This window comes from Chiloscyllium plagiosum, chromosome 3 (genome assembly GCF_004010195.1).
Source record: "Chiloscyllium plagiosum isolate BGI_BamShark_2017 chromosome 3, ASM401019v2, whole genome shotgun sequence".
Taxonomy (NCBI): domain Eukaryota; kingdom Metazoa; phylum Chordata; class Chondrichthyes; order Orectolobiformes; family Hemiscylliidae; genus Chiloscyllium; species Chiloscyllium plagiosum.
The window spans coordinates 93,448,295-93,476,277 of record NC_057712.1 but is presented as its reverse complement, the minus strand read 5'-3'; the positions used below and the strand labels follow the sequence as shown (position 1 = coordinate 93,476,277).

General features: G+C 39.9%; 1 protein-coding gene across 7 annotated transcripts in view; it reads right to left on the bottom strand.

The window, feature by feature from the left end:
- Positions 1-27,983, bottom strand: part of ahi1 (Abelson helper integration site 1) — a 279,823-nt gene that overhangs the window by 62,821 nt on the left and 189,019 nt on the right. For 6 of the 7 annotated variants that reach the window (XR_006311028.1, XM_043686158.1, XM_043686143.1 and 3 more), the window contains one exon: positions 2,124-2,182. Coding sequence is in view for 6 of the 7 variants with exons in the window: in XM_043686158.1 (XP_043542093.1) it covers positions 2,124-2,182 (59 nt within the window). In the remaining variant the exon portion in view is untranslated. Of the gene's footprint in view, positions 1-2,123; positions 2,183-27,650; positions 27,677-27,983 lie in introns of those variants that run through there. The other variant, XM_043686174.1, reaches the window with a different exon arrangement.

Below are 27,983 nucleotides of genomic sequence, written 5' to 3'. Positions count from 1 at the left end.
CAGCACCAGTTTGGGTTCCACCAGGACTCCTCAGCTCCTGACCTCATTTGATTCAACATAGACTAAAATATTTAATACTACAAGTCTGGTGAGAGTGACAGCAGTTAACTTCGAGGCCGTATTTGACTGAATGTACCATCAAGGACCCTGAGCAAAACTAGTATCTGTGAGTATCAGGAGGCGAAATCGCTGGGGAAGTCACTCTTGGCACAAGTGAAGATGGTTATAGTTATTGAAGGTCAGTCATCCAGTTTGAAGGCATCTCTGCAAGAATTTCTCAGGGTAGTGTCCTTAGCGCAAACATTTTCAGCTACTTTACCAATGGCCTTCTCTCCACCTTAAGGTCAGAAGTGGGAATGTTTGCCGATAATTGCACAACATGCAGCACCATTTGTGACTCGCCAGATACAAATCAACAAAATCTCAACCATATTCAGGGTTGGGGCAACAGGCGGTAAGTAACGTTTGTGCCACACAAATACCAGACAATGACCATCTCCAATAGGGAACAATCTATCCATCTCCCCTGACAGTCAATGGTTACATCATCACTGAATCCCCCACTATCAACATCTTGGGGGTTACCACTGACAAGAAACTCAATTGGATTTGCCACATAAATACAATGACCACAAGGATAGGACAAAGGATAGGAATACTCACCTTTTGACTCACAAGTCTGTCCACCATCTGCAAGGCACAAGTCAGGAGCGACAGAATACTCCTAACTTGCTTGAATGGGTGAAGCATCAGTAACACTTAAGAAGCCTGACATCATCCAAGACAAAGTAGTCTGCTTGATCCTTGCCACGTCCACAAGCATCCACTCCATCCACCATCATTGCTCAGTAGCAGAGTGTGTAATATCTATAAAATATCTGTCTGCAGAAATTCACCAAAGATCCAAAGACTGTACCCTCTAAACCCATGACCGTTTTCATCTAGAACGTTAGGTACAGCAGATACATGATGACATCACCACCTGCAATTCCTCTCCAAGCCACTTAACATGCTGACTTAGAAATATATCGCTGTTCATTCACTGCTGCTGGGTCAAAGTCTCTAAGGGCATGTGGGTCTACTCAGAGTACATTGACTGCAGCAATCAAGAAAGTAGCTCACTACTACCTTCCCAAGGTCTACTAGGGACAGGCAATTAATGCTGGTCAGCCAGCGACTGGAATGGAGAAAAACTGCAGAAAGATATAGAACTGATGGATTTAGGAGTCCTTGTTCATGAACTGCAAAAAGCTGGCAAACGAGTTGTGTGTAATTGGGAAGGCAAATGGAATGTTGGCCTTTATTTCCAAAGGAAAGGAATGGAGTATAGAAGCAGTACGGTTTTGTTAAAACTTTACAAGTCATTAGTCTGACCACAGATGGAAGACTATGAAGAGTTTTAGGCCCCTGGTCTAAGAAAAGATATATTGGCACTGAAGGTAGTCAGAGAAGATCCATTGGATTGGCACTATGAAACATTAACTCTGCTCTGACTCCACAAATGCTGTCAGACCTGCTAGTGTTTTCCAGTAATCTCTGATTATGTGTGTGTTTCGAGCAACCTCTGATCCGTTATGCTAAAATGAGAACTAATGCTTTTCTCACAATCATCTCACAAAATGGACCATCAGCATTTGAAGTGCCTGATTTCATCACATGACAAACTGAAACTGGACGAATTACTTAAATGTACAATGTAGGGTTTATAGCTCACTCACTGTCTGACCTCCAAAAGAAATGCAGGATTCCTGGCTGAATAGGTAGTCTGCCTCCTCCATTTCTGTCTCCAAGTTACTAGCTGGAAAGATTGCTTTTTGTTTAAAAATAAATCCTATCTTTGACTTAATCATAAAGGAGTTTTCTGGGGTTTATTTCGAAGTCTGAAACTCAGAAAAAACAGTTTGGGTCACACATCCTGGTCAACTTCAACAAGGGACGGGAAGAAAAGGGAAAATCTTACATTAAATGCTACATTGCTGGCTTGAACTTAAGAGGGAAAAGGCAATCATAATTTAAATTCACTTCCATTCCTCCTTTGTCCATGATAGCATCATTCCATGATTCTACAAAATAAAATTGCAAGATTTCTCAGCAGCAAAGATGGAAACTGATATAGTTCCTACCTTCTCTAGTTTGACTGATGGAGCTCTGCCAAAACGATGTCCGACAGGACTGAATCCGCCTAACAAAAAGATAACACTGAAATGAGTTATGACCTTTGGCGAAGACAACAAAAGGTCCTTCATAAGTTCTCCCCGTTAAATGGTGCTTTTCACTAAAACATATTCCAAACTCAAATGTCTTGGTTAAAAAAACACTTGAATACAAATCTTGAATCTACTGTGGCACCTTAGGTTACAGCAGTGAGAAATAAACACAGTACAGGATAGATGATATTATTTTTCCATAACATTAACTCAGTGCTGCAGCAATGTCTGATTTAGTTCTTAAAATAACAGTACTCATCAAAATTTTAGCGCACTAGGCATTTTTTCACTACACATTTGAGAGTGCTACAAGCGTTTTTACCAGAACTTAAAGAAAATGCAAAGTGTACAAATTAAGGACAACTTTCTTGTCAATGGACGACAATGTTAATGGAAACATTATTTTTATCAGCTTAAGTTTTAATTGCAGAATCTCTTGTTCCCTCTTGCTTATTCAGTGATTGATTAGTATGCACAATTTTGATTCAGATTAGATAAATATTGGTCCACTCCTGAAGTCTTTAGCATCACAGATTAATTGCAAATAATAGGAATATAGGAATGGAAATAGACCATTCAGTCCATCGAGCCTTCCCGGCCATTCAAAATCATCATAACTGATTGTACTCTTCAGTGCTTTTTACTCGCCCCATCTCTATAAGCCTGCATGCCATTGGAATCTGAAATTTATCAATCGTCACCTCCAATGTATTCAAAGACTTGCTTCCACAGCCCTGTGTACAGAATGCCAAAGATTCATAATCCCGAGTAAAAAAGTTTCTTCTCATCTCGGAACAAGATGGCAATACTCTCATTCTAAATTCTGCCCATAATTCTGATTTTGATTTGATTTGCTGTAGTCACATGTATCTAAGTACAATGAAAAGTTTTGTTTTGTAAGCAATACAGGGATATCATCTTAAAAAAGGACATACTGATCAAAGGGTGCTTAGATAGAGTGAGGCATTCAAGTTTATGGCATAACAGGAGGTGCACAAAGCAAGATGAATATTGGCAAGATTAACATTATTCCTAACAAGGGGAAACATCCTTCCAACATTTACTTTGCCTATCCTCTTAAGTATTTTGTAAGTTTCAATTAGACCACATCTTACTCTTCAAAACTCCAAAGACCACAGACCCATTTTGCCCAATCTATCTTCTGAAGACAGTCCTGCCATTCCAGAAACAAGTCTGCAAAACCTTCACTCCACTGCCTCCATGGCAATAATATCTTTTCTGAGACAAGAAAGTCAAACTTAGACACCGTACTCCAGGTGCTGTCCAACCAAGTCCGTATCCTGTACAATTGAAGCAAGACTGAACTACTCCTGTATATAAGACCTCTTGCAAGAAAGGCCAATTTTCCATTAGCCTTACTAATATGTTGCTGCATCTGCTTGGTAGCCTTCTGTGACTTATTGACAAGTGCATCTCAGTCATTTTGCACCTCTACATATTCCAATCTCGTCATTCACAAAATATTCTGCACATCCATTCCTCCTATCAAGTGGATGACCCCGCATATTTCCACATTATATTGCATGTGCCATTGTCTTCCCTATGAACATCCTGTCATTCACAGATGTTTTACATCTTCCTCACAACACACATTCCCTCCCAGCATTTACATTCGCAAATTTGAAAATATTACATTTGACCTCCAAATCTCCACCTCCAAAACCACTGATCTATATTGTGAACAATGGTGTCCAAGGACATACCCTTGTGGTATCTGACTAGTCACATCCTGCCAATGTGAAAACAACTAATTTATTCCTACTTCCTGTTTCCTGTTAGCCAATCATTAATCCATATCGCCTGTCCCATGTGCTTTTCTATCAAATGCTTTCTAAAAATCTAAGTAAATGATGTAAGTAGTTGTAAGTAGTATTCAGTAAGATCAAGAAAGCAATAAAAGCATGTATGCTATAATGGTTAAAGGGTTTGACAATTATCAGAAAGATGTTGTGAAACTTGAAATCAGAAAAGATTTACAAGGATGTTGCCAGGGTTGGAGGATTTGAGCTACAGGGAGAGGCTGAACAGGCTGGGGCTGTTTTCCCTGGAGCATCAGAGGCTGAGGGTGACCTTATAGAGGTTTACAAAATTATGAGGGGCATGGATAGGTTAAATAGGCAAAGTCTTTTCCCTGGGGTTGGGGAGTCCAGAACTAGAGGGCATAGGTTTAGGGTGAGAGGGGAAAGATATAAAAGAGACCTAAGGGGCAACTTTTTCACGCAGAGGGTGGTACGTGTATGGAATGAGCTGCCAGAGAAATTGGTGGAGGCTGGTACTATTGCAATATTTAAAAGGCATTTGGATGGGTAGATGAATAGGAAGGGTTTGAAGGGATATGGGCTGGGTGCTATGTATTAAAGTACATGCTCAGCGCCCATTAAAAGTCAACAAAGTAAGCAGTAGTTATTTGCTGGTTCATTTTTTTTAGATTAGATTACTTTTTTAGATCAGATTATTTGAAGTGTGGAAACAGGCCCTTCGGCCCAACAAGTCCACACCTACCTGCTGAAGCGCAACCCACCCAGATCCATTCCCCTACCCCTAACACTACAGGCAATTTAGCATGGCCAATTCACCTAACCTGCACATTTATTTTTTGGACTGTGGGAGGAAACCGGAGCACCTGGAGGAAACCCACGCAGATACGGGGAGAATGTGCAAATTCCAGACAGTCAGTTGCCTGAGGTGGGAATTGAACCTGGGTCTCTGGCGCTGTGAAGCAGCAGTGCTAACCACTGTGCCACCGTGCTGTCCCATTTCGCAGGGCAATGCCTGCACCATTCAGTCAGCTGCCTGTTTTGGAATTTAAACTGAGCCTCACAATTAACTATTAGTCACCATTGGCTGGTGCATTATCCATGACAATGTCACTACCAGTTGGTTCCACTTACCACCAGTCATCAGTGTTCTCTTTTTTAGCATGAATGTTGTTTTCCCAGCACAATCATATTCTTGCAAATTGTCATAGATTCAGAGAGGTATACAGCAGTGACACAGACCCTTTAGTCCAACTCGTCCATGCCGACCAGATATCCTAAATAAATCTAGTCCCATTTGCCAGCATTTGGCCCATATCCCTCTAAACACTTCCTATTCATGTACCCATCCAGATGCCTTTTAAATGCTGTAATTGTACTAGCCTCCACCATTTCCTCTGGCAGCTCATTCCATGCACGCATCACCATCTGAGTGAAAACATTGCCCCTTAGATTCCTTTTAAATCTTTCCCCTCTCACTTTGAATCTATTCTCTCTAGTTTTGGACTCCCCCACCTCAGAGAAAAGATCTTGTCTATTTACTCTGTCTATGCCACTTATGATTTTTAAAATCTCGATAAGATCACCCCTTCACCTCCGATGCTTCAGGGAAAGTACCCTCAGCCTATTCAGCCTCTCTATTACTCAAACCATGCAACCCTGGCTACATCCTTGTAAATGTTTTCTGAACCCTTTCAAGTTTCACAACATCGTTCCTACAGCATGGAGACCAGAATTACATGCAGTATTCCAATAATGACGAAATGAATGTCCTGTAGAGCCGCCACCACTCATGTTCATGGGATGTGGATGTCCCTGCCTGTGCCAGCACAAATTGCCCACCTTACATGTGTAGGAAGTTCCAGGATTTTCACCCAGTGACAATGAGGACGGCAATATGGTTACAGTTCAGAATGATGAGTGGTTGTGGGTAGAGGAAGTACTAAGGAGATTCGGTCAATTTTTGCAGTCCAGCTTCTAGATGGTATACACTGTTATCACTGAATATTTGTGGTTGAAGGACCGAATGTTTGCAGATGTGATGCTTATTAAGCAGGTTGCTTTGTTTTGTAAGGTGGCAAATATCTTGACTGTTATTGGAGTTGCAGTCCTCCAGGCAAGTGGAAAATATTCCATCACATTCTTGATTTGTGTTTTTTAGACAGTAGGCTTTTAGGAGTCAGGAGATGTTATAGTCGCTGCTGCATTCCTAGCTTCTGACTTGTTCTTTTAGCTACAGTATTTATACAGCTAGCCCAGTTTAGTTTCTGGTCAATGGAAACCCCTAGGATATTGTTAGAGGCAAATTCAATTATAGTAATCCACTGAATGTCAAGGTTAGATTCTCTCTTGCTGTCTGATCATTGCCTGGCATTTATGTGGTATGCATGTTATTTCCCATTTGTCAACGCAAATCTGGATATTATTTGTTGTATTTGAACATGGGCTGCTTCTTTATCTGAGGAGCAACAAATGATGCTGAACATTGTGCAATCCTCGGGAAACATCTGTATTTCTGATCTTGTGATAGAAGGGTGGTCATTGACGAAGCAGCCCGAAAGCAGTTAGGCCTAGGACTGTAGCATGAGATGTCTCACAGGTAAGGTGACTGATTGTTAACAACCGCAACCACCTACTGTTGTGCCAGATATGATTCCAACCATCAGAGATGTTTTCCCTCAATTCTCATGGACTCCAGTTTTGCTAGAGTGCCTTGATGGCACATTCTATCAAATGCAGCCATAATGTCAATGGCAGTCACTTGCTCCTCACCTGTAGAATTCAGCTGTTTTGTTCATTTATACCAAGGCTGTCATGAGGTTAGTAGCTGAGTGGCTTTGGCAGAAACCAAGCTGGACATCTGTGAACAAGTTATTATTAAGCAGAGCAAATAATAGAGCTCTGTGTACTAACATATGCAACTTTCAGTACATGTAAATCTGTTACACTGCAAGCACAGAATAATAGTCCTAAATTAATCATCAGCATAATTCTTCATACTTTAAGAGCTTTTTTTAACAAACGTCGTCAAATTGTGGATTCACATCAAATGTTAATTAGTTCACACCACATTATCTGTCTGCCATTACTAATTGATACATTCACTATGATAATACCACAACCAATCAGAATTCACCTGCCAAAAAATCAACACTCTGTTCAGACATAGAATGATCATTTTTTTTCTCTTCACATTGGTATTCTTGCGAATTGTCCTGATGAGTGCAAGGTGAAAAGCTTCAACACAATGAGTTGTTCTTTCAACAATACTGAAGTCTGTCCAACCAACGACTATAGAGGAACCTCGATTATCCGAATATCAATTATTCAAATATCAGATTGTCCAAAAGAGATCTTGAGGTCCCGATAGAAACATTACGTCAAAGAGCTATTTCAACTCCGATCGCGTCTTTTGTTTACAGGTACCATGCGTCGGAGGCTGAGGGGTGACCTTATAGAGGTTTACAAAATTATGAGGGGCATGGATAGGATAAATAGACAAAGTCTTTTCCCTGGGGTTGGGGAGTCCAGAACTAGAGGGCATAGGTTTAGGGTGAGAGGGGAAATATATAAAAGAGACCTAAATGGCAAATTTTTCACGCAGAGGGTGGTATGTGTATGGAATGAGCTGCCAGAGGATGTGGTGGAGGCTGGTACAATTGCAACAGCTAAGAGGCATTTGGATGGGTATATGAATAGGAAGGGTTTGGATGGATGTGGGCCGGGTGCTGGCAGGTGGGACTAGATTGGGTTGGGATATCTGGTCGGCATGGACGGGTTGGACCGAAGGGTCTGTTTCCATGCTGTACATTTCTATGACTCTATGCTGTCAGATGGGTAATTACTAATCTAGTACAACATTTTGACAAAGGGACAACAAAACTAGTACTATTTTTCCTTTCATGTGGTGTTAATTCACCATGTGCAGGCCCAAATTTCAAAATGACAGAATGGAAGATAGAAGTTTTAACGGCAAAAAAGCAATATATTTATATAAACTTCAGTTGGCTTGACAGTGACCGACAAAGTAATAGCTTAATATCAATATTGAGATTACATTTGAAAACGTTGTGTTCGTGATGTAGTCAGGCTACTTCAATTTTACTGCAACCTTGTAACATTTCTAAATAGCTACTCAAATTTCTAAAACAGAAATACAATACAATAGAAGTATTAATGCAACACAATGCTAACACAGTACAACATTAAGAGGAACTATTCTGTAAATAAACATTTGCCATTAAAAGGTTTATCTCAGTGGAGCAGAGCTTCTTTTTGCTTTGTTTCTTCTTTTTCTCCTCTAGTCTTTTCTCGTCTTTATTTTATTTGACTTACCTCTTGATGAAGAGCTTGGTTGCAGCATTGGTGGCCAGTAGGCCCAGCATCATGGACTTGTGTAGGCCCGGCAATGCAGACTCGTGGCAGTGATGTTGAAGACAGTTTGGGTTCCCGATGGCTTCAGCATTTTCAAGGTAGTCCTAGTGCCGACTCAAGGCTGCTGAGATGAAGGCAGATTTGGTTCCCGAATACACCTGATCCAGCGCAGATTCAAGGAGGCGGCGATGCAGATGAGTTTGAGCCCAACAGGAGACACGGCGGCATCAGCAGTGGTTGAATTGGTGAGGCGGGCCCAGGGCAGAATCATGGCAGTGGTGAAGTCGGGTTTGAGCCTGTGAAATATCAGGTGGCATCAGTGGTGTTTGCACTGGTGAGGTCCAGCATGGACCCATAGTGGCAGGGACGTTGGTGGAGGCGAGATGCCACTGAAGAGTGATGACTTTCATTCCAGCTGTGGCTGAGCAGCAAAGGATACCATGACTGGCCACTAGGCCCATGACGGAGCACTTAAAAAGGACTGTAAACTTGGAAACTTTTTCTTTATTTCTTTAATTTTCTATCTTTAACCTCTACATTTTGGTTTATCTTTCTGCATTTTAAATGGCGCTGGACAGTGGTGACACTATACAACACTTTTCACTGTATTTTTGAAAAAAGATACACTTGACAATAAACACAGCAAATAAATCAAATCAATAAAACTACCTTTGAAGCAATCTATGGTTATATGGAGAATAATTATTATAAATGCTGTGGCTACAAAAGTGAGTAAGATGCTGAGAATTTTGTGGTAAATAACTCACCATCTGTCTCCCTAATCTCAAGCATCTATAAAGATGCAGTTCAGAGTGTGATGAAATACTGTCCGCTCCAACAACACTCAAAAAGCTATACATCATCAAGATCAAAGCAATCAGTTTGATCAGCATCATATTGAACACCTTAAGTATTCATTCCCTCCACCACAGGTGCACCATTGCAGTTGGATGTATCTTCAATAATATATAGTGCAATAACTTCCCGATGTTTCTTTGAAAGCACGTTTCAAACATATATTCTTTGCTTAGACACCTTGGAACACCACACCTTCAAGTTCCTCTTAAGTCACACAATATCCTGATTTAGATTAGATTACACTAGTGTGGAAACAGGCCCTTCGGCCCAACAAGTCCACACCGACCCGCCGAAGCGCAACCCACCCATATCCCTACATTTACCCCTTACCTAACACTACGGGCAATTTAGCATGGCCAATTCACCTGACCTGCACATCTTTGGACTGTGGGAGGAAACCGGAGCACCCGGAGGAAATCTACGCAAACACGGGGAGAACGTGCAAACTCCACACAGTCAGTCGCCTGAGCCGGGAATTGAACCCGGATCTCTGGCGCTGTGAGGCAACAGTGCTAACCACTGTGCCACCGTGCCGCCCACAAATTTGTAGAACTTCTCACTTTTCCTTCACTGTTGCTGAGTCAAATTCCTGGAACTTTCTTCCTAACAAAATTGGGGGTGTCCTGACATCAGACAGACTGCAGTGGATCAATAGGCAACTCACGATCACCTTTATGGAGGCAATGAAGAATAGGCAATAAATGCTGGCCTAGCTGGAGGACTTCTCAAGTCTTCTGTTTTCCTTAAGCTTGTACTATTACAAAGCAAAATTCAAGAGTATGATGGAATACTCTCCAATTGCATAAGTTGGTGCATCTCCACTTGATTAGCATCTCATCCACTGCCTTTAGCATTTATTCCCTTCACGACTGATGCACAGTTGCAGTAGCATGTATGAGCCAAAAGATTCATTGCCGTTAAGTCATCAAAGCTGCTTTGACAGCGCCTTCCAAACCTCTAACATCCATAAGAATAAGACCACAACTCCCTGCAAGTTCCCCTCCAAGCACACTCCATACTAACTTTGAAGTGTTGCTGTGTCAAAATCTGGGACTCACTCCCTAAGAGCACCGTGGGTGTCCTACGCCTCAAAGTCCAAGAAGGCAGCTCACCACCATCTTTCTCAGGTCATGTAGGGATCAGCAGGAAATGCTGTCCGAGCCAGGGACTCCCACATCCCATGAACAATTTTCTAAAACTATATTGCAATCTTAGGGAGTGATTGAGGTGTTAGTTTATTCTATTGTGATTGTGTTTCATGGTTCATTTCATTCTAAGTCTGAGAATATGCTGTTTACAGAAATGTAACAGTCTGTGCCTGAAATAAAAAAATTGTACATCTAAGGCTACAAAATGATATTGCCCTGCATTCTTAAATTAGTTCAGGTCAGTTAGAAGTCAGGCTTGAGGATGCCCTGACTTTTGCCATGTCTTTCAGCTCGAATATATTTTGTCCTGTTATGTAGCTGGACATGCAAGCTGATAATAGTATGACAAGAACAAGAAGGATCTAGGGCCTTGGTGAATCATGGGACTGACAACATACCTTCTTTCCTAATAAAAATTAAGAATGAAATAGGTGTGCTGAAGAGAGAAATACGCTGAGGTGGAGGTTGGTTGGGTGCAGAAAAAGAATTAGAGAAAAAAAGAAAAATTAAATTAAAAGTAGGATAAACAAGATGAAGGATACATTTAAAAAGACAATATTTTAATTTTGCAAACCTTTACAAAAAATTCACAAGTTACTGAAAGGAAACTGCGCAGTTTCACTTATTCCTTTTCTGGGGTAGAGAAAGTGCATAACAATGAAAGAATATGATTTGTTATGTAAAGGATATTTAAATAGTTAAATACTCAGCCAACTTCATGAAACTCTCAAAAATAAGACCGTAAGACAGGGAAGCAAAATTAGGCCATGCAGCCTAATCATTCAATGCGACCATGGTTTATCTGACAATCCCCAACACCACTTTCCTATCTTTTCTCCATAACTCTTGATTCCCTTAGAGATTTAAAATTGGTCTATTTCAGCCTTGAATTAGCCTAATGCCCAAACCTCAACAACCCTCTGTGATAAAGTAGTCCAAAGAATCACAACCCTCTTAGAAAAGAAATTCCTCCTTGTCTCGGTATTAAATGTACAAACCCTTATTCTGAGATTATGTCCTCTAGTCTTAGACTCTCCCACAAGAGGAAACAAACTTTCTGGATCAGCCCTATCATGTCCTCTAAGAATCTTCTAGTGCCTTCTACTACGAAGACTGGTGCAAAGAATTTATTCAACTCCTCTGCTATTTCCTGGTTCCTTGTTATTATTTCCACAGCCTCATTAGCACTGAATGGGCCTATATTCACTTTGGCTTCTCTTTCTTTTTATATTTTAAAGAAGCTCTGGTAGTCAGTGATGATATTATTTGCAAGTTTACTTCTAAGTTTATTTCCTCCTTTTTCTTAATTGTCTTTCATTGATTTTTAAAGTTTCCCAATCTTTTGTATCACCACTAGTATTCGCTACATTGTATGTTATTTTTCTTTCAATGTGATACTATCCTTAACTTCTCTGGTTAACCATAATTGATTAATCTCTTTCCTATGATCATTCTTCCTTAAAGTGAACAGACATTTTCATTAGGCTAATTGTAGAGCACTGCAAACCATCCAGCGACTTGTCACAGTTCACAGATCATAAAGCATCTCTTTCTCACAAGTGCTAAGGTTTATCCATTAAGAATGGTAAGTATGATTTACATTTATTGGTAATTTGGCATCAAATTCTGAGCTAAAGAATTTAAAATAACAATTTCTGATTATTAAGTAAACAGACAGTGAGTTTTAGATTAGATTAGATCCGATTCCTTACAGCATGGAAACAGGCCCTTTTGCCCAACAAGTCCACACCGACCCTCTGAAGAGTAACTCACCCAGACCCCTATTCCCCTACCCTATATTTACCCCTGACTAATGCACCTAACACTATGGGCAATTTAGTATGGCAAATTCATCCTCCTGCACATTTTTGGATTGTGGGAGGAAACCCACGCAGACAAGGGGAGAATGTGCAAACTCCACACTGACAGTCACCTGAGGCAGGAATCAAAACTGTGAGGCAAAAGTGCTAACCACTGCTTCACCATGCCGCCCAGTTGTTGAAATTGTTAAGTAGTTGCAATCATTGAAGTAAACAGATTGATAGGAGTATACTTATTTTGGAGCTTAACGCTTGTTCATTCATTTTGACATTTTAAAATTTGGTTTGAATCATTTGCTAATTTGTGGCATCACAGGAGGCATGTTACTACAGGAATTGCTGGAAAAAAACAGTGCGTCTGGCAACATCCGTGGAGAGAAAGTGGAGTTAAAAGTTTCAGGTCTAGTGACCCTTCTTCATAATGCCTCTCGCCTGCTCTTGTATTTATTTGGCCAATCGGTACAATTTCTGGTCAATTGGAATCTCCGGGAAGCTGGCAGTGGGGATTCAGTGAGGGTAATATAATTGAATGTCAAGTGTTAAATGATTAGATTCTCTCTTGTTGGAGATAGTAATTATCTGGCACTTGTATGGTGACAATGTTACTTGCCACTTGTCAGGCCAATTCCACAGGCTGTCCAGGTTTTGTTGCATAGGGATACAGTTGGAATCTGAGGATTTATGAATTGTGTTGAACATTGTACAATCAGTTAATATCCTCACTTTTGATTCACAAGAAAAGGTCGTTGATGAAGCAGCTTAAGATCACTGAGCCCAGGACACTACCCTAAGGTCCTTCTGCAGCAATGACCTGGAATTTTAATGACTGATCTATAACGTCTACCACCTTCCTTTGTGCCAGGTATGACTCCAACCAATGGAGAGTCGTTCAACTCACCCTCCTGAATTCCAATGACTGAAGCTTTGCAAGGACTCCTTAACATCACACTCAAAGAAGTACAGCTCTGATGTAAAGGGCAGTATTTCTCATCTCATCTCTAGATGTCAGTTCTTTTGAACATCAGCGAGGAGGTTATTTCTTGTGCTGCTTCATAGCAATATTTGTCTTCTACCACTTTGTTGATGTGCGAAAACAGCTGTTGCTGCTATGTACAGGAACGTTTAAGCAAACTAATTTTAAACAAGGATTAATCTAATCGATTCCATTAATGGGTTTAATTGAAATGTCTGCCATACCCATTTTTAATTTTATTCCCCTTTTAAAATCATGATCCATTGACATATTCAAGAAAATATGGCAATATTTGCTGTCAGATAGATTATCAGTCTTGTAAAAATGTTTGGCTGTCCAGACAATTCAGTTTGAGTCGTGTTTCTGGACTGCTGAATTTAGTTGACTTGACAGGTTGGGTTGGACTCATGCTCTTAATCAAAAATATCTTAATTCTCCACAGGAGTTTTCTCATTTGTTCACTAACTTCAGAGAAAATGCCATGGAATCCGTGGTAAAACAGTCCTTCCACCAAAATTATGGTGGACAATGTCTTAATAATTCACCCCTTGATTCTGATCTAAAAATACTCACAAGTGCTTGTTTTTCCTCTTAGTATATTCTATATTTCTTGTAGAAATTTAAGGATCATAAATATAGTTATGCACTGAATAACAAGCTTAAAACCTGTCATTTTTTGTCATTTTTACTTGAATAATACTTTTAGTATACTTAGAATTAAATGGACTACCATTTCTTTATGCACACTTGCTCGAGTTATATTCTCAAATAGCAAAGATATCAAAATCTATACAATATATTGGTTAATCTCTCAAGAAAACGTATTACAATCATGGGTGGAGAGTTTGAGCATCATGAGATTATACAGCCATGTTTTCATGCAATAAACTTTACAAGCTGTCATAAATGTTTTAAAAGAAAGGTTCTGTATTCAGTTTCCACTCATCTGCAAAACTGATGCTCTGGATTTTGGCATCCCTTACCTATTCAAAGCTATAGCGTCATTGCAAGCCCAAACTATCTCACAAATATTCTATCAATATGATACAGTTCAAATCTTCGGTCACCATCATTTAGTTTGATTTTCATAACTACAGTATTTAACATGCATTGTCTCGCAATAAACATAACTACAGACTGATGAACTGTGCTTGCAACTGAATCGCTATCATTTTACATTCTTCATATGCATTTAGAAATTTGCAATGCAAAACACTTCAGGCTACAGAAAATGGCCAGTCATTGCTTGCACCTTTGCAGCACTTCAGTTTCAAAATCTGTCATCTATCTGTGACTAAAAGTATTTAGTTTTAAAAAAATCCCTTGCTACATTCACAAAATAAAACCATTTATTTTAAATTACAATGCTTATGACACTTGAACATATTTTATCTGGCAGAAAACTTAAAAACATATTTTTCAAGTTGAAGGAAGAGGTCAAGTAGCTCACCTTAATAAGGTGCAGTTCACTGCAACTATTGCCTGTTATGCCCAAATCAGTCTCCCTTGACTCATCACTTTCAGACTGAAATCGTTAATTATCTTTTGATAAAACTGCTAGGAAATTATAGACTATTAGCAACTAAGAATCCCAACACAGGATTACTTAATTATAACAAAACAAATATAGGAGGAAAACAAACTTGCATGTGCATGTAAGGGGGGGGTTATTGAGATGAATAGATAGGATGGCCCTTATTTCTTGTTCCCATTGTGATTTTGGCTTGCAGTTCACAGAGACATGATAGATAATGCACAGTATAAGTTAAATATTTCCATTACTCATGTTTTTATAAAATATTTCCATGCTGAAATACACTTGGTCATAAAACAGAAAACATTTTGATCCAGTCCCCAATTCAGTTGATGGATTGGAAATCTAACCATATTAGAGTTACTGCATCATTTGCATTTGCAGTACAATTTATTTTGTTCTCCTTGTTAGGATATACTTATTGCTGAGTCTACTTTCATTTTGAGTAAAACTGATCTGTTTCATAAAGATTCTTTGCAACAAGGACAAATATGATTCAGAGAAATCTGCTTGAAACATAAAGAAGGTAATAAACGGGCAAAAATGGAATCTCAAAACTCAACAGAAACCCACAAAAAAAGGTTTTTCAGATTCACTTCCAAATGTCATGTAACACAAAACCTTAAAGACAAAGCAGTTTTAAACCCACAAACAGTGCACATTAAAGAAAAGGGCAACGCACTGCTGTAAAGCAGACATTCTAGAAATAACTAAAATCCAATAATATTGATAGAAAGTGGTTGTCTTGGTTGATTCTGCAGAGCGTATCCGTGAATTTCTAATGTTGGTTTCCGTTTTTGCCTGGTGAACTCTGATGAGATCATTTCTACCAAGTCAGCTTTACAACGATTTTAATACAGTTTGCAAATGAGTAAATGCATCAGAACTTTTTCCAGCTGACTTTTGTGAAACTTAAAGTCTATTTGGTTCACATCAAATCTCTCAAGTTTTTGCCTCAGTGCATTCAGACCCAACTGCTGATTCACGCTGCACCAGATAGGAGAGCTGAACTATAAAACTGTGTTCTTTTCATTAACGAGGTCCATTTACAACTCTACCCATCATATATTCCAACCATCCCTCACTGCCTTGGTTGCTGAAACATTCATTTGAACAGTGAGGAGAAAGTGAGGTCTGCAGATGCTGGAGATCAGAGCTGAAAATGTGTTGCTGGAAAAGCGCAGCAGGTCAGGCAGCATCCAGGGATCAGGAGAATCGACGTTTCGGGCATAAGCCCTTCTTCATTCCTGAAGACGGGCTTATGCCCGAAACGTCGATTCTCCTGTTCCCTGGATGCTGCCTGACCTGCTGCGCTTTTCCAGCAACACATTTTCAGCATTCATTTGAACCAGTCTAAACCATAGATGCCAGTATTCCATTTTGCTGATTTTCATTGAGTCCCCTATTAACCAACACACAAACTCAAAATGATTGTTCCCTTTGATAAATTATCCACAGTTTCTCCATTCATACCTCCACATTCTCCTTTATGCTTTGGAGACTTCACATCTCTTGGTATCTTATTCCTGTTGTTCTGCCACTTGCTCCTTACAACTCTACCTTTAAAAATCTCAAACATGCTATATTTTCAGACATGTCTAATGCAAGTTCTCCTAACGCTTCTAATATTTGCGGCTGTTTCCCCTTGTGAAGTAGACTGACACATTTGATAGTGCTTAAGTAGCTATACAAATGCAAGGTGTAACTATTGATAAAATAAACATATGCTAATACCCATATTTTTGGCACTCTCTTAAGTAAGGAAATGTGCACAGCCACAAAACACTGAGCACTGTGATAGCCTTTCACACCAGCACCATTAATGATGTTCTATAATGATAGGATAGGATAACAATGTTAATGCAAATAATGTTAAGGCACAAAAACAATGTCTGCTAGCAAGTGATGGAATAGCACAGGTCCTTATTCTCAGATTGATAGCTGGGAATACAGTTGCTCTTCTGCATCAGCCACGAGTATTAAAGTCACTCCAAGCAGTATACCGGCCCCATGAAACAGCAATTCACCACATTCGCAGATAACTGCATGATTTTTGCAAGATCCAGATGCAAATATAAGCTTGCAGAACAGTGGGGCACAATTATCTGCGCACTTTCCCCCGCTAAATCAAAACACTGTCTACATTTACACATGTTGTTAAGTGCTGCTTGAGCAACACATCCTGCATTCGAAGTCCTCAAAAACGTGCAACTACTAATTATTGGAGAAGTTGAGCACCAACAAATACCCTTTATAAACAAAATGATTCAAGCAGCCATTACTGACGAGCAGAATTAGGTTGGTATTGTACAGACTTTTGTCATTAGATGAATGATAAACCACAGCAGAAGTAAATGTATTCCGACAACAGGTCATAAGTCCCACCCACCTATTTGATTGAAAGTCTAATGTGGTAATTGTGATTTTCACTTCTCCAAAAGCCAATGGACTCAAAATAATTAGATTCCTCCCAAGATCACTTTGTCTTAATAGCTGGCAATGAATTTACCAGAAACACTGAAAATGAAGAGAACAAATGGGTGCATAAAACTAAGCCATTAACAAAAACTGTATATACAAAATAACCCATAGAAATAACATGCACACCTATCTAAATTAATATTTTTTTATCCAGTAATCCCCCGTATCCATGCGGGATACGTTCCAAGACCTACCTCAGATGCCAGGAACCACGGATATTAGTGAACCCATTTACTTCAATGGGAAATTTACCTCCCCAGCAGCACCCCTAGCTCCCCCGACCCCGTCCCCGGTTCTGGAATGTTCCATGTAATATGTTCAGACTGTGGTAAACCGCGGATAACTGAAACCATGGAAACCTTACCCATGGATACAGTGGTCACCCTGTATTTAGAGAAAGTGGCCTGACATCTGAGAAACTGGCGCTTTCAGTGTCTATAAAGCTTTTTGTACAATAATCAGATTTCTGCACTCCTGGAAGTGTGTCCATTTTGTTCAAAAGGCAGCAGATTAAGAATCTGAATTAGAAAGGTTGAGATTGAACATTATCAATAGCAAGGTCATCACAGATGATAATTGCTGTTTTCCCTGGAGCATAGAGGTGTACAAAAATCATGAGGGGCATGGAGAGGCTAAATAGGCAAGGTCTTTTCCCTGGAGTGGAGGGGTCCAGAACTAGAGGCTATAGGTTTAGGGTGAGAGGGGAAAATTCTAAAAGGGACCTAAGGGGCAACTTTTTCATGCAGAGAGTGGTGTGTATGGAATGAGCTATCAGAGGAAATGGTGGAGGCTGGTACAATTACAACATTTAAAAGGCATCTGGATGGGTATATGAATTGGAAGGGTTTAGAGAGATATGGGCCAGGTGCTGGCAAATGGAATTAGATTAGGTTAGGATATCTGGTTGGCATGGAAGAGTTGGACTGTTTCTAAATAATCAGTAATAATTCTGTCTAGAATAAACTATTAAGGGGCAAAGACAAATTGTTATGCAGAAATTGAAAGCAATTAGCCATGTCTGCGAAAAGGAGGAGTCACTACACAAACAAACTGCTTTAACAACTACCTGATGACTGGCTGCCCTATGCCACAAGGACAAATGACTGCCCTAAAGAAGAATTTAAAGAGTTAATTGTAGGAAAATTATGTCTTCAAACAGACAGGTCAAAGCTAAGTTTGACAAGGAACAGGGAAGCTACTTAGGATAAGAAGGCAAGCAGCAGAATTGTAACTTTGTGGGTGAAAGAATAGACAATAGACAATAGGTGCAGGAGTAAGCCATTCTGCCCTTCGAGCCAGCACCACCATTCATTATGATCATGGCTGATCATTCTCAATCAGTATCCTGTTCCTGCCTTATCCCCATAACCCTTCCTTATTTTTAAACTGTGTCCTCTGATTCGGGACTCACCCATCAGTGGAAACATGCTTCCTGCCTCCAGAGTGTCCAATCCTTTAATAATATTATACGTCTCAATCAGATCCCCTCTCAGCCTTCTAATCTCAAGCGTACACAAGCTCAGTCGCTCCAATCTTTCAGTGTTAAGATAGTCCCGCCATTCCGGGAATTGACCTTGTGAACCTACGCTATACTCCCTCAATAGCCAGAATGTCTTTCCTCAAATTTGGAGACCAAAACTGCGCACAATATTCCAGGTGCGGTCTCACCAGGGTCCTGTACAGCTGCAGAAGGACCTGTTTGCTTCTATACTCAATTCCTCTTGTTATGAAGGCCAGCATGATATTAGCTTTCTTCACTGCCTGCTGTACCTGCATGCTTGCTTTCATTGACTGATGTACAAGAACACCTGGATCTCGTTGTACTGCCCCTTTACCTAATTTGACTCCATTTAGGTAGTAATCTGCCTTCCTGTTCTTGCCACCAAAGTACATTACCACACATTTATCCACATTAAACTGCATTTGCCATGCATCCGTCCACTTAACCAGCCTGTCCAGGTCACCCTGTATTCTCCTAACATCCTACTCACATTTCACCCTGCCACCCGTCCATAATGTCACGCCATAAACATGAAGGGAAGAAAATACTTTCAGAATTCAACTCTAGGATTCTTCAGTTTCAGAACTCTGGAGAACAAGGCTACATGAGGATTAAACTTTGGACATCCAGAGACAGATGCTGTTGGTTGGAATCGTACCTAGATTTCACCATTAATCAGGTACAAGCCAAGTCAAAGTGTGGTGCTTAACTTGCTTACTTGGGAGGTCTTATTTGGTTGCTGCATGCAATAAAGTTTAATGATTGCTTCAGTATTTGATTGTATGTGAGATTTCACAATAAGTAGCCAAATTAAAGGTAGCGTGTGGTAATTTATCCATAACACGTGATATAAAGTATTGTATTCCATCATTCCCATCTCTCAAATGACAAACAAAATATTTAAGTGCAAGTTTTGAGTAGTGCGTATTAATCTTAAAAGCTATAAACCATTTCACAAAAATGCAACTAATGTCATTGTGAAACATGTTTGACAATATATAACAAAGCATGATTCATAATTACAATAACAAAAGTTTAGTTTTAATGAGGCTGACTCATCTCGCTAATTATGCTATTCCTTCCTAAGCTGCTCTTTTAAAAATTAAAACAAAGTCAGAATGCAAAAAACATTTATGAATGCATGAAATATTAGACCCTTGCAGCTGCAAATCAACTTAAACTGAAGTTGATTACAATTACCACGTCATTCCAGATTCAATGGTGTTTTCCTCAACATTAGTAAAATTTGGTTTCTGATATGCAACATATTTTATATTATAGTCAAGGACTGATCTCAGTAATTTATTTACAAGTTTTTATAATGTACCTTTCAGATATAATATAAAGTTGAATAATTAAAGTATATGTTGGATATTGTTTTATAAAATCCTCTGCATGTGACCTCTATTTTGTCACACTTCACGTCAACCTTTGCCTATTATAAATTCATATATCTACTTTTATAATGACTCTTGCAAAAATATAATTTGGATCCCATGTCTTGACTTGGTCATGCACTTCCACAAAATGCTCAAATTTATATCTAAACTTCTTTTTAACCACGTTATTTCCACATAATCGAAACTTCTAATATCTGAGGATATAAACACAATTATAAAACTTCCTAAATGATTCAGAATATCATGCCAAATTCACTTTTTAGAATCCTTTTTGCATCTTTTATAGCCAGGTGTTAGAAAACATAATTTTGCCTAGTCATGATTGTCAGTTGAATTTTATATTGTGCAGTGTGACCAATTGAAGTGATACGTAATTTCACAAAATGTATCAGCATTAGTCACCCGTACCCCTCGAAAAGTTTTCTTTAGGTTTCCATAAAATATTTGAGAAGAGATCCTCTCAGCACACAGTTTCTTAATTGACAAGGTGATAAAGCTGTTTTAATAGCGTATAGAATTCTTTGCCTTGTTAATACAGGATTGGAAGACAAAACCATTAATATTATTTCAAAATTTGATAGAAGTTACTACTTTGGCCCTAGCTCAAGTATTGTGCTGATGTTGGGGTAGCACACTTACAGACAGTTGTCAATTCCTTGAAGAGTGTAATTTACTGCAATGAAACAGAGGATGAGAAAAATTTGACCACTTTCTCAAATAATGCTCTGGGGACATTGTTACTCTGATTGACGCTTAACCTAAGGACGAGGAGAAATGTGAGAAGCTTGGATTGCTGTCGTTGAGCAGATAAAATTAAGAGCAGACTGAATAGAATATTCAAAATTATAAGAAACCAGATTACTTGATTGCAAAAGAATCAAAGGGGAGGCAAGAGAAATCTTATGTAATGACTGGTATGGCACTCTCTGAAAGGCCAGAAGTAGCTTTAATTAAAATTATACAAATAACTGAAAATAAATCAATGGTACAGCTCCGAGAAGGCCGGAAGATAATGGGATAGCTTATATAAAAAGCCCATGTGATGGACCAAATGGTCATTGCTTGTACAGTGAGATAATATGATAATCACATTCAATTTCATAAACTATTTCACATATAAAGCTTCTTGCATATTTTCAACATGCTTTTAAATGTTCCATTGTCAATTTCTTTTGAAGAGCAGTTACTATTTTTTTTTCCACACCAACGACAAGGATTTTATGTACACCAATCCCTCAAACAATTAGCAAATTATGGAACCATTTGTTTTGATACTTAGAATTATGGGCAGAATGTCGACTTGGATACTGAGATGACTGCTTAGTTCTTCTTCAAATAATCTGATCAACTGCTGTCTCCTGTTCTGGCTTTATTGCCTCAATCTGAAACATTACTTGATAGTGTCAAAAGACTAGGAGAAAGTGAGGGCTGCAGATGCTGGAGATCAGAGCTGAAAATGTGTTGCTGGAAAAGCGCAGGAGGTCAGGCAGCATCCAAGGAGCAGGAGAATCGATGTTTCGGGCATGAGCCCTTCTTCAGGAATTCCTGAAGAAGGGCTCATGCCCAAAACGTCGATTCTCCTGCTCCTTGGATGCTGCCTGACCTGCAGCGCTTTTCCAGCAACACATTTTCAGCAGTGTCAAAAGACTGCGCTGTAGGTGATGTCTGCATCGGCTTTGTCATATTTGTTCTTTCCTTTTGCTCCTGGCTGCCACAGGACATGATCTCCAGACAGCCATTCTTCTGTTCTGCCTTTACTTTCAAATAATCCTGGGATAGATAACTGTCTTAAAACCAAAGCATTTTAACTGCTGATTCAGAAAAACATGTTATGCTGCAAAATATGTTGTCCATCACAGAGCAGCTGCACAGTATTTTAATTGATGCCTTTTCTTTTCCCATTGGCAAGTGTTCTGAATGGCTACATGGATGCCCTTGTCCAGCACCAAGATTGTGGCAGGCTTTCATGTTGGCAAATTAATTAATTGTCTGAATTGGCAAGTCTCTGAGCAAATTGGCTGACACTGAAGATATCCCATGTACTTAAATAAATCATTGCTACCTTGACTGCCACTGTAGTGATAATCCTGTATTGTGATGTTGTCAAAATTACTCTTAAAATGGAATGACATGTATTTGCAACTTCCTCCCTTTGAGCTAAAGACTGTAGTGTCAATTTTCTAATATTAATTAGCTACAACCAGACACGTGGCAATGGATGTGGCATACATATGGGTGAAATGTTATTACCTCTGGTGTTCTTTCACAACATTCATTGATCCTTATGTCTTATATTAAAAAATTGGAAACTAGGCTAATTGATAGGTCAATGGTGATGCAGGAGTAGACATTTAAGAGATATATTACGATACTCAGCAAAGATACATTCAAGAGAGAAAAAGAAAATTCTAGAGAAAAAAAAGCATCATTTCTATATTATCATATTGCAAGAAAAAGTGCACAGTTCTGTGAAGATTGGCAGAATATAAAAAGCAACAAAGAATGACTGAAAAGACGGAAGAAATTAGATCACAAGAGAAAGCTAATCATAAATATAAAACCAGATGGTCAGAGCTTCTATAGGCATTTAAAAGGGAAAAGGAATAACTAAATTGTGCATTAATCTCTTTGAGATAGAATGTTTGGCAATTAAAAATAGAAAATAAAGAAACGGTGCCTTCAGTGCACAGAATACAAATAAAATCCAAGAAATAATTGTAAATGAAGAGGTGAAAGTGTGAGACAAACTCTCAGCAATCACAATCGGCAGGATACGGTCACTGAGAAGATTATTAGAACTTAAAGCTGACAGGTTCCCAGGTTCTGATGGACTTCTTCCTAAGGTTCTAAAGGAACTGAGATGGTAAGTGCATTGATGCTAATTTTCCAAATTTGTTTAGATGCTGTAAAGGTCCCATTAAATTGAAAAATAGCAAAGGTAAATTCTGTATTTAAGAAAAGGTGTAAATGGAAAGCAAGAAACTACAGATTCTCCTGTCACAGGGAAAATGCTGGAATCTATTGTTAAGGAGGACACTGTAGGGTACTTAGAAAATATCAACATAATCAGGCAGGGTCAACATGATTTATTGAAAGGGAAATCAAGTTTGACTGATTTATGAAAAATTCTTTGAGGAAATAACAAGCAACATGGATAAAAGTGAAATTCTGGATGTGATGGTCTGAAATTTCCAGAATGCAATTATCACATTAGAGATTACAAGCCAAAATAAGAGCTCATGGAGTAAGGGGTAAAATATTAGCATGGATAGAGAATTTATGAGCTAATAGTAAAAAGAATGCTGGCATAAATGGGTCATTTTAGGTTGGCAAGATGAAATGAGTGAAGGTCACAGGCCTCCACAGGTATCAGTGCAGAGGCCTTAGCTATTTATCACAGCTAGTTACAATATATAACAAGGCAGCATTTGATTGAGTAGGGCATCAGCCCAAGGAAAATTGGAATCAATGGGAATTTTGTTCTGGGTGCAGGGGAGATCTCTCAGCTGGCTGGAATCAAAATCATTTTTTGTCCAATGTGTGCAGGAGGGTATCCTGACACAGTATGTAGACAAGCCAACAAGGGGCGAGGTCACATTAGATTTGGTACTGGGTTATGAACCTGGCCAGGGGTTAGATTTGGAGGCTGGTGAACACTTTGGTGATAGTGACCACAATTCAGTTATATTTACTTTAGTTATGGAAAGGGATACGTATATCCCACAGGGCAAATGTTATAGCTGGGGGAAAGGCAATTATGAAGCAATTAGGCAAGATTTAGGATGCATTGGATGGGGAAGAAAATTGCAGGGTCGGGCACAGTTGAAATGTGGAACTTATTCAAGAACCAGCTACTGCGGGTCCTTGATAAGTATGTACCAGTCAGGCAGGGAGGAAGGTGTTGAGCGCGGAAGGCATGGTTTACTAAGGAAGTTGAATCTCTTGTCAATAGGAAGAAGGCGGCTTATGTTAGGATGAGATGTGATGGCTAAGTTAGGGCGCTTGAGAGTTACAAGTTAGCCAGGAAAGACCTAAAGAGAGAGCTAAGAAGAGCCAGGAGGGGACATGAGAAGATGTTGGCGGATAGGATCAAGGAAACCCCTAAGGCTTTCTACAGGTATATCAGGAATAAAAGAATTATTTGAGTAAGATTAGGGACAATCAAGCATAGTAGTGGGAAGTTGTGTGTGGAGTCAGAGGAGATAGTGTTAAATGAATACTTTTCGTCAATCTTCACAGTAAAAAAGATAATGTGGTCGAGGAGATACTGAGATACAGGCTACCAGACTAGATGGGATTGAGGTGCATAAGGAGGAGGTGTTAGCAATTCTGGAAAGTGTTAAAATTAGTTAAGTCCCCTGGACCGGATGGGATCAATTCTAGGATTCTCTGGGAAGCCAGGGAGGAGACTGCTGAGCCTTTGGTTTTGATCTTTATGTCATCATTTCTACAGGAATAGAGCCAGAAGACTGGAGGTTAGCAAATGTTTTTCCCTCATTCAAGAAGGGGAATAGAGACAACCCCGGAAATTACAGACCTGTGAGCCTTACTTCAGTTGTAGGTAAAGTGTTGGAAAGGGTTATAGAGATAGGATTTATAATCATCCAGAAAGGAATACGTTGATTAGGGATAGTCAACACAGTTTTGTGAAGGATAGGTCGCGCCTCATAGAGAAGGTGACCAAACAGGTGGATGAGGGTAAAGCAATTGATATGATGTATATGTATTTCATAAGGCGTTTGATAAAATTCCCCATGGTACGCTATTGTACAAAATGCAGAGACAGGGGATTGAGGGTGATTTATCAGTTCGGATCAGATCTAGCTGAAAGAAGACAGAAGATGGTGGTTGATGGGAAATATTCATCCCGGAGTTCAATTACTAATGTGGTTTTGCAAGGATCTATTTTGAGGCCACTGTTGTTTGTCATTTTTATAAATGACCTGGATGAGGGCATAGAAGGATAGGTTAGTAAATTTACAGATGACATTAAGGTCGGTGGAGTTGCAGATAGTGACGAAGGATGTTGTTGGTTACACAGAGGCATAGATAAGCTGCAGAGATGGGCTGAGAGGTGGCAAATAGAATTTAATGCTGAAAAGTGTGAGGTGATTCACTTTGGAAGGAGTTACAGGAATGCAGAGTACTGGGCGAATGGTAAGATTCTTGGTAGTGTAGATGAGCAGAGACATCTCGGTGTCCAGTTACATAGGTCCTTGAAAGTTGCCATCCAGGTTGACAGGGTTGTTAAGAAGGCATACGGTGTGCTAGCTTTTATTGATAGAGGGATTGAGTTTTGGAACCATGAGATCGTGCTGCAGCTGTACAAAACTCTGGTGTGGCCACATTTGGAGTATTGCGTACAGTTCTATACAGCATTATAGGAAGGATATGGAAGCTTTGGAAAGGGTTCAGAGAAGATTTACTCGGATGTTTCCTGGTATGGAGGGAAGATCTTACAAGGTAAGGCTGAGGGACGTGAGGCTGTTTTTGTTAGACAGAAAAAGGCTGAGAGGTGACTTAATAGAGAACATAAGATAATCAGTGGGTTAGATAGGTTGGACAGCGAGAGCCTTTTTCCTCGGATGGCAATGGCTAGCACGAAGGGACATAGCTTTAAATTGAGGAATGATAGATATAGGACGGATGTCAAACATAGTTTCTTTACTCAGAGAGTAGTCGGGGTGTCGAACACACTGCCTGCAACAGTAGTAAACTCGCCAACTTTACGGGCATTTAGATGTCATTGGATAGACATATGGACAAGAATGGAATAGTGTAGGTTAGATGGGCTTCAGATTGGTTCAGATTGGTTCCACAGGTCGGTGCAACATCAAGGGCCGCTTGTACTGTGCTTTCATGTTCCATGTTCATGTCTAGCAGAATTTTGGAAAGGCAAATCAGGGTAGGACATATGCACTTAATGGTAAGGTCCTGGGGAGTGTTGCTGAACTAAGAGGCCTCAGAATGCAGATTAATAGTACCTTGAAAGTGGAGTCACAGTTAGATAGGACAGTGAAGAAGGCACTTGGTATGTTGCCTCTACTGGTCAATGCATTGAGTATAGGAGTTGGGAGCTCATGTTGCGGCTATACAGGACATTGGTTGGGCCACTTTTGGAATAATCCGTGCAATTCTGGTCTCCCTGAGAAAGGAAAGATGTTGTGAAATTTTAAAGGGTTCAGAAAAGATTTACAAGGATGATGCCAGGGTTGGAGGGTTTGAGCTGTATTTTCCTTGGAGCATCAGAGATTGAGGAGTTACCTTATATTTATAAAATCATGAGGGGCATGGATAGGGTGAATAGCCAAGGCCTTTTCCCAGGTGGTAGAGTCCAAAACTAGAGTGCATAGGGTTAAGGAGAGGCAGGAAAGATTTAGAAGGGACTCAGGGGCAACTTTTTCATGAGAGTGGTTTGTGTATGAAATGAACTGCCAGAGGAAATGGTGGAGGCTGGAACAATAACAACATTTAAAAGGAATCTGGATGGATATATGACTAGGAAAAATTTAGAGGGATATGGGCCAAATTCAGGCAAATGGGACTAGATTAATTTAGGATATCTGGTTGGAATGGACGTGTTGGACCAAAGGATCTGTTTCTGTGCTGTACACCTCTATGACTCTAAAAGAAGATTTTTATGGTTGGTGGAGAACAACTATTTTAGCCCCACTCAGCTACTATATCAATGGGCTTCTCACCATCATAAAGTCAGCACTGGATTAACTATATAAATGCTGTGGCTACAACAGCAGGCCAGAGGTGAGGAATTAGATTAGATTAGATTAGATTAGATTACTTACAGTGTGGAAACAGGAGCACCCGGAGGAAACACATGCAGACACGGGGAGAACGTGCAAACTCCACACAGTCAGTCGCCTGAGGCGGGAATTGAACCCGGGTCTCTAGCGCTGTGAGGCAGCAGTGCTAACCACTGTGCCACCGTGCCGCCCACAAATCTTGCAGCAAGAATTGAATTGAATTGAATTTATTGTTATGTGTACTGAGGCACAGTGAAAAGCTCTATTTTGCGAGCAGTACAGGCAGATCACATAGTTAAATAGCATAGATAAATAAATAATAGGTAAACAGCAGCAAGAAACAAAACACAAGTACAGGCGAATGCTAAGAGTTTGTGAGTCCACTCAGTATTCTAACAACAGTAGGGTAGAAACTGCGTCGAAACTGGCTGGTACGTGTGTTCAGGCTTATGTACCTTCTCCCTGATGGTAGAGGCTGTAGAAAATCATTGCCAGGGTGGGATGGATCTTTGAGAATGCTGGCTGCCTTTCTTTGACAGCGGGCATGGTAGATGGATTCTATAGTTGGGAGGTTGCCTTTGTGGTTGTCTGGGCCAAGTCCACCACTCTCCAATCTTGAATGGTACAGTTGCCATACCAAGTAGTAATACATCCAGACAGAACATTCTCGATGGCGCACCTACAAAAGTTGGCAAGGGTATTCGCCGTCATGCCAAATTTTCTCAGCTGCTGAGGAAGAAGAACGTTGTTGGGCCTTTGTAACCATTGCGTCCACATGAAGAGTCCAAGAAAGCTTGTTGTTGGTAACTCATCTTGTGACGCCACAAAGCCTATCCTTCATCTAAAATACGTAAATCAGGAATGTAATGGAATACTCACCATGTACCTGGATAAGTGCAAGTCCCCCCAACAACACTCAAGAAACCGGGAGAACTAGCCATTTGGATACAGAACTGGCTCAAAGGTAGAAGACAGAGGGTGGTGGTGGACGGTTGTTTTTCAGACTAGAGGCCTGTGACCAGTGGAGTGCCAAAAGCATCGGTGCTGGGTCCTCTACTTTTTGTCATTTACATAAATGATTTGGATGCGAGCATAAGAGGTACAGTTAGTAAGTTTGTAGATGACACCAAAATTGGAGGTGTAGTGGA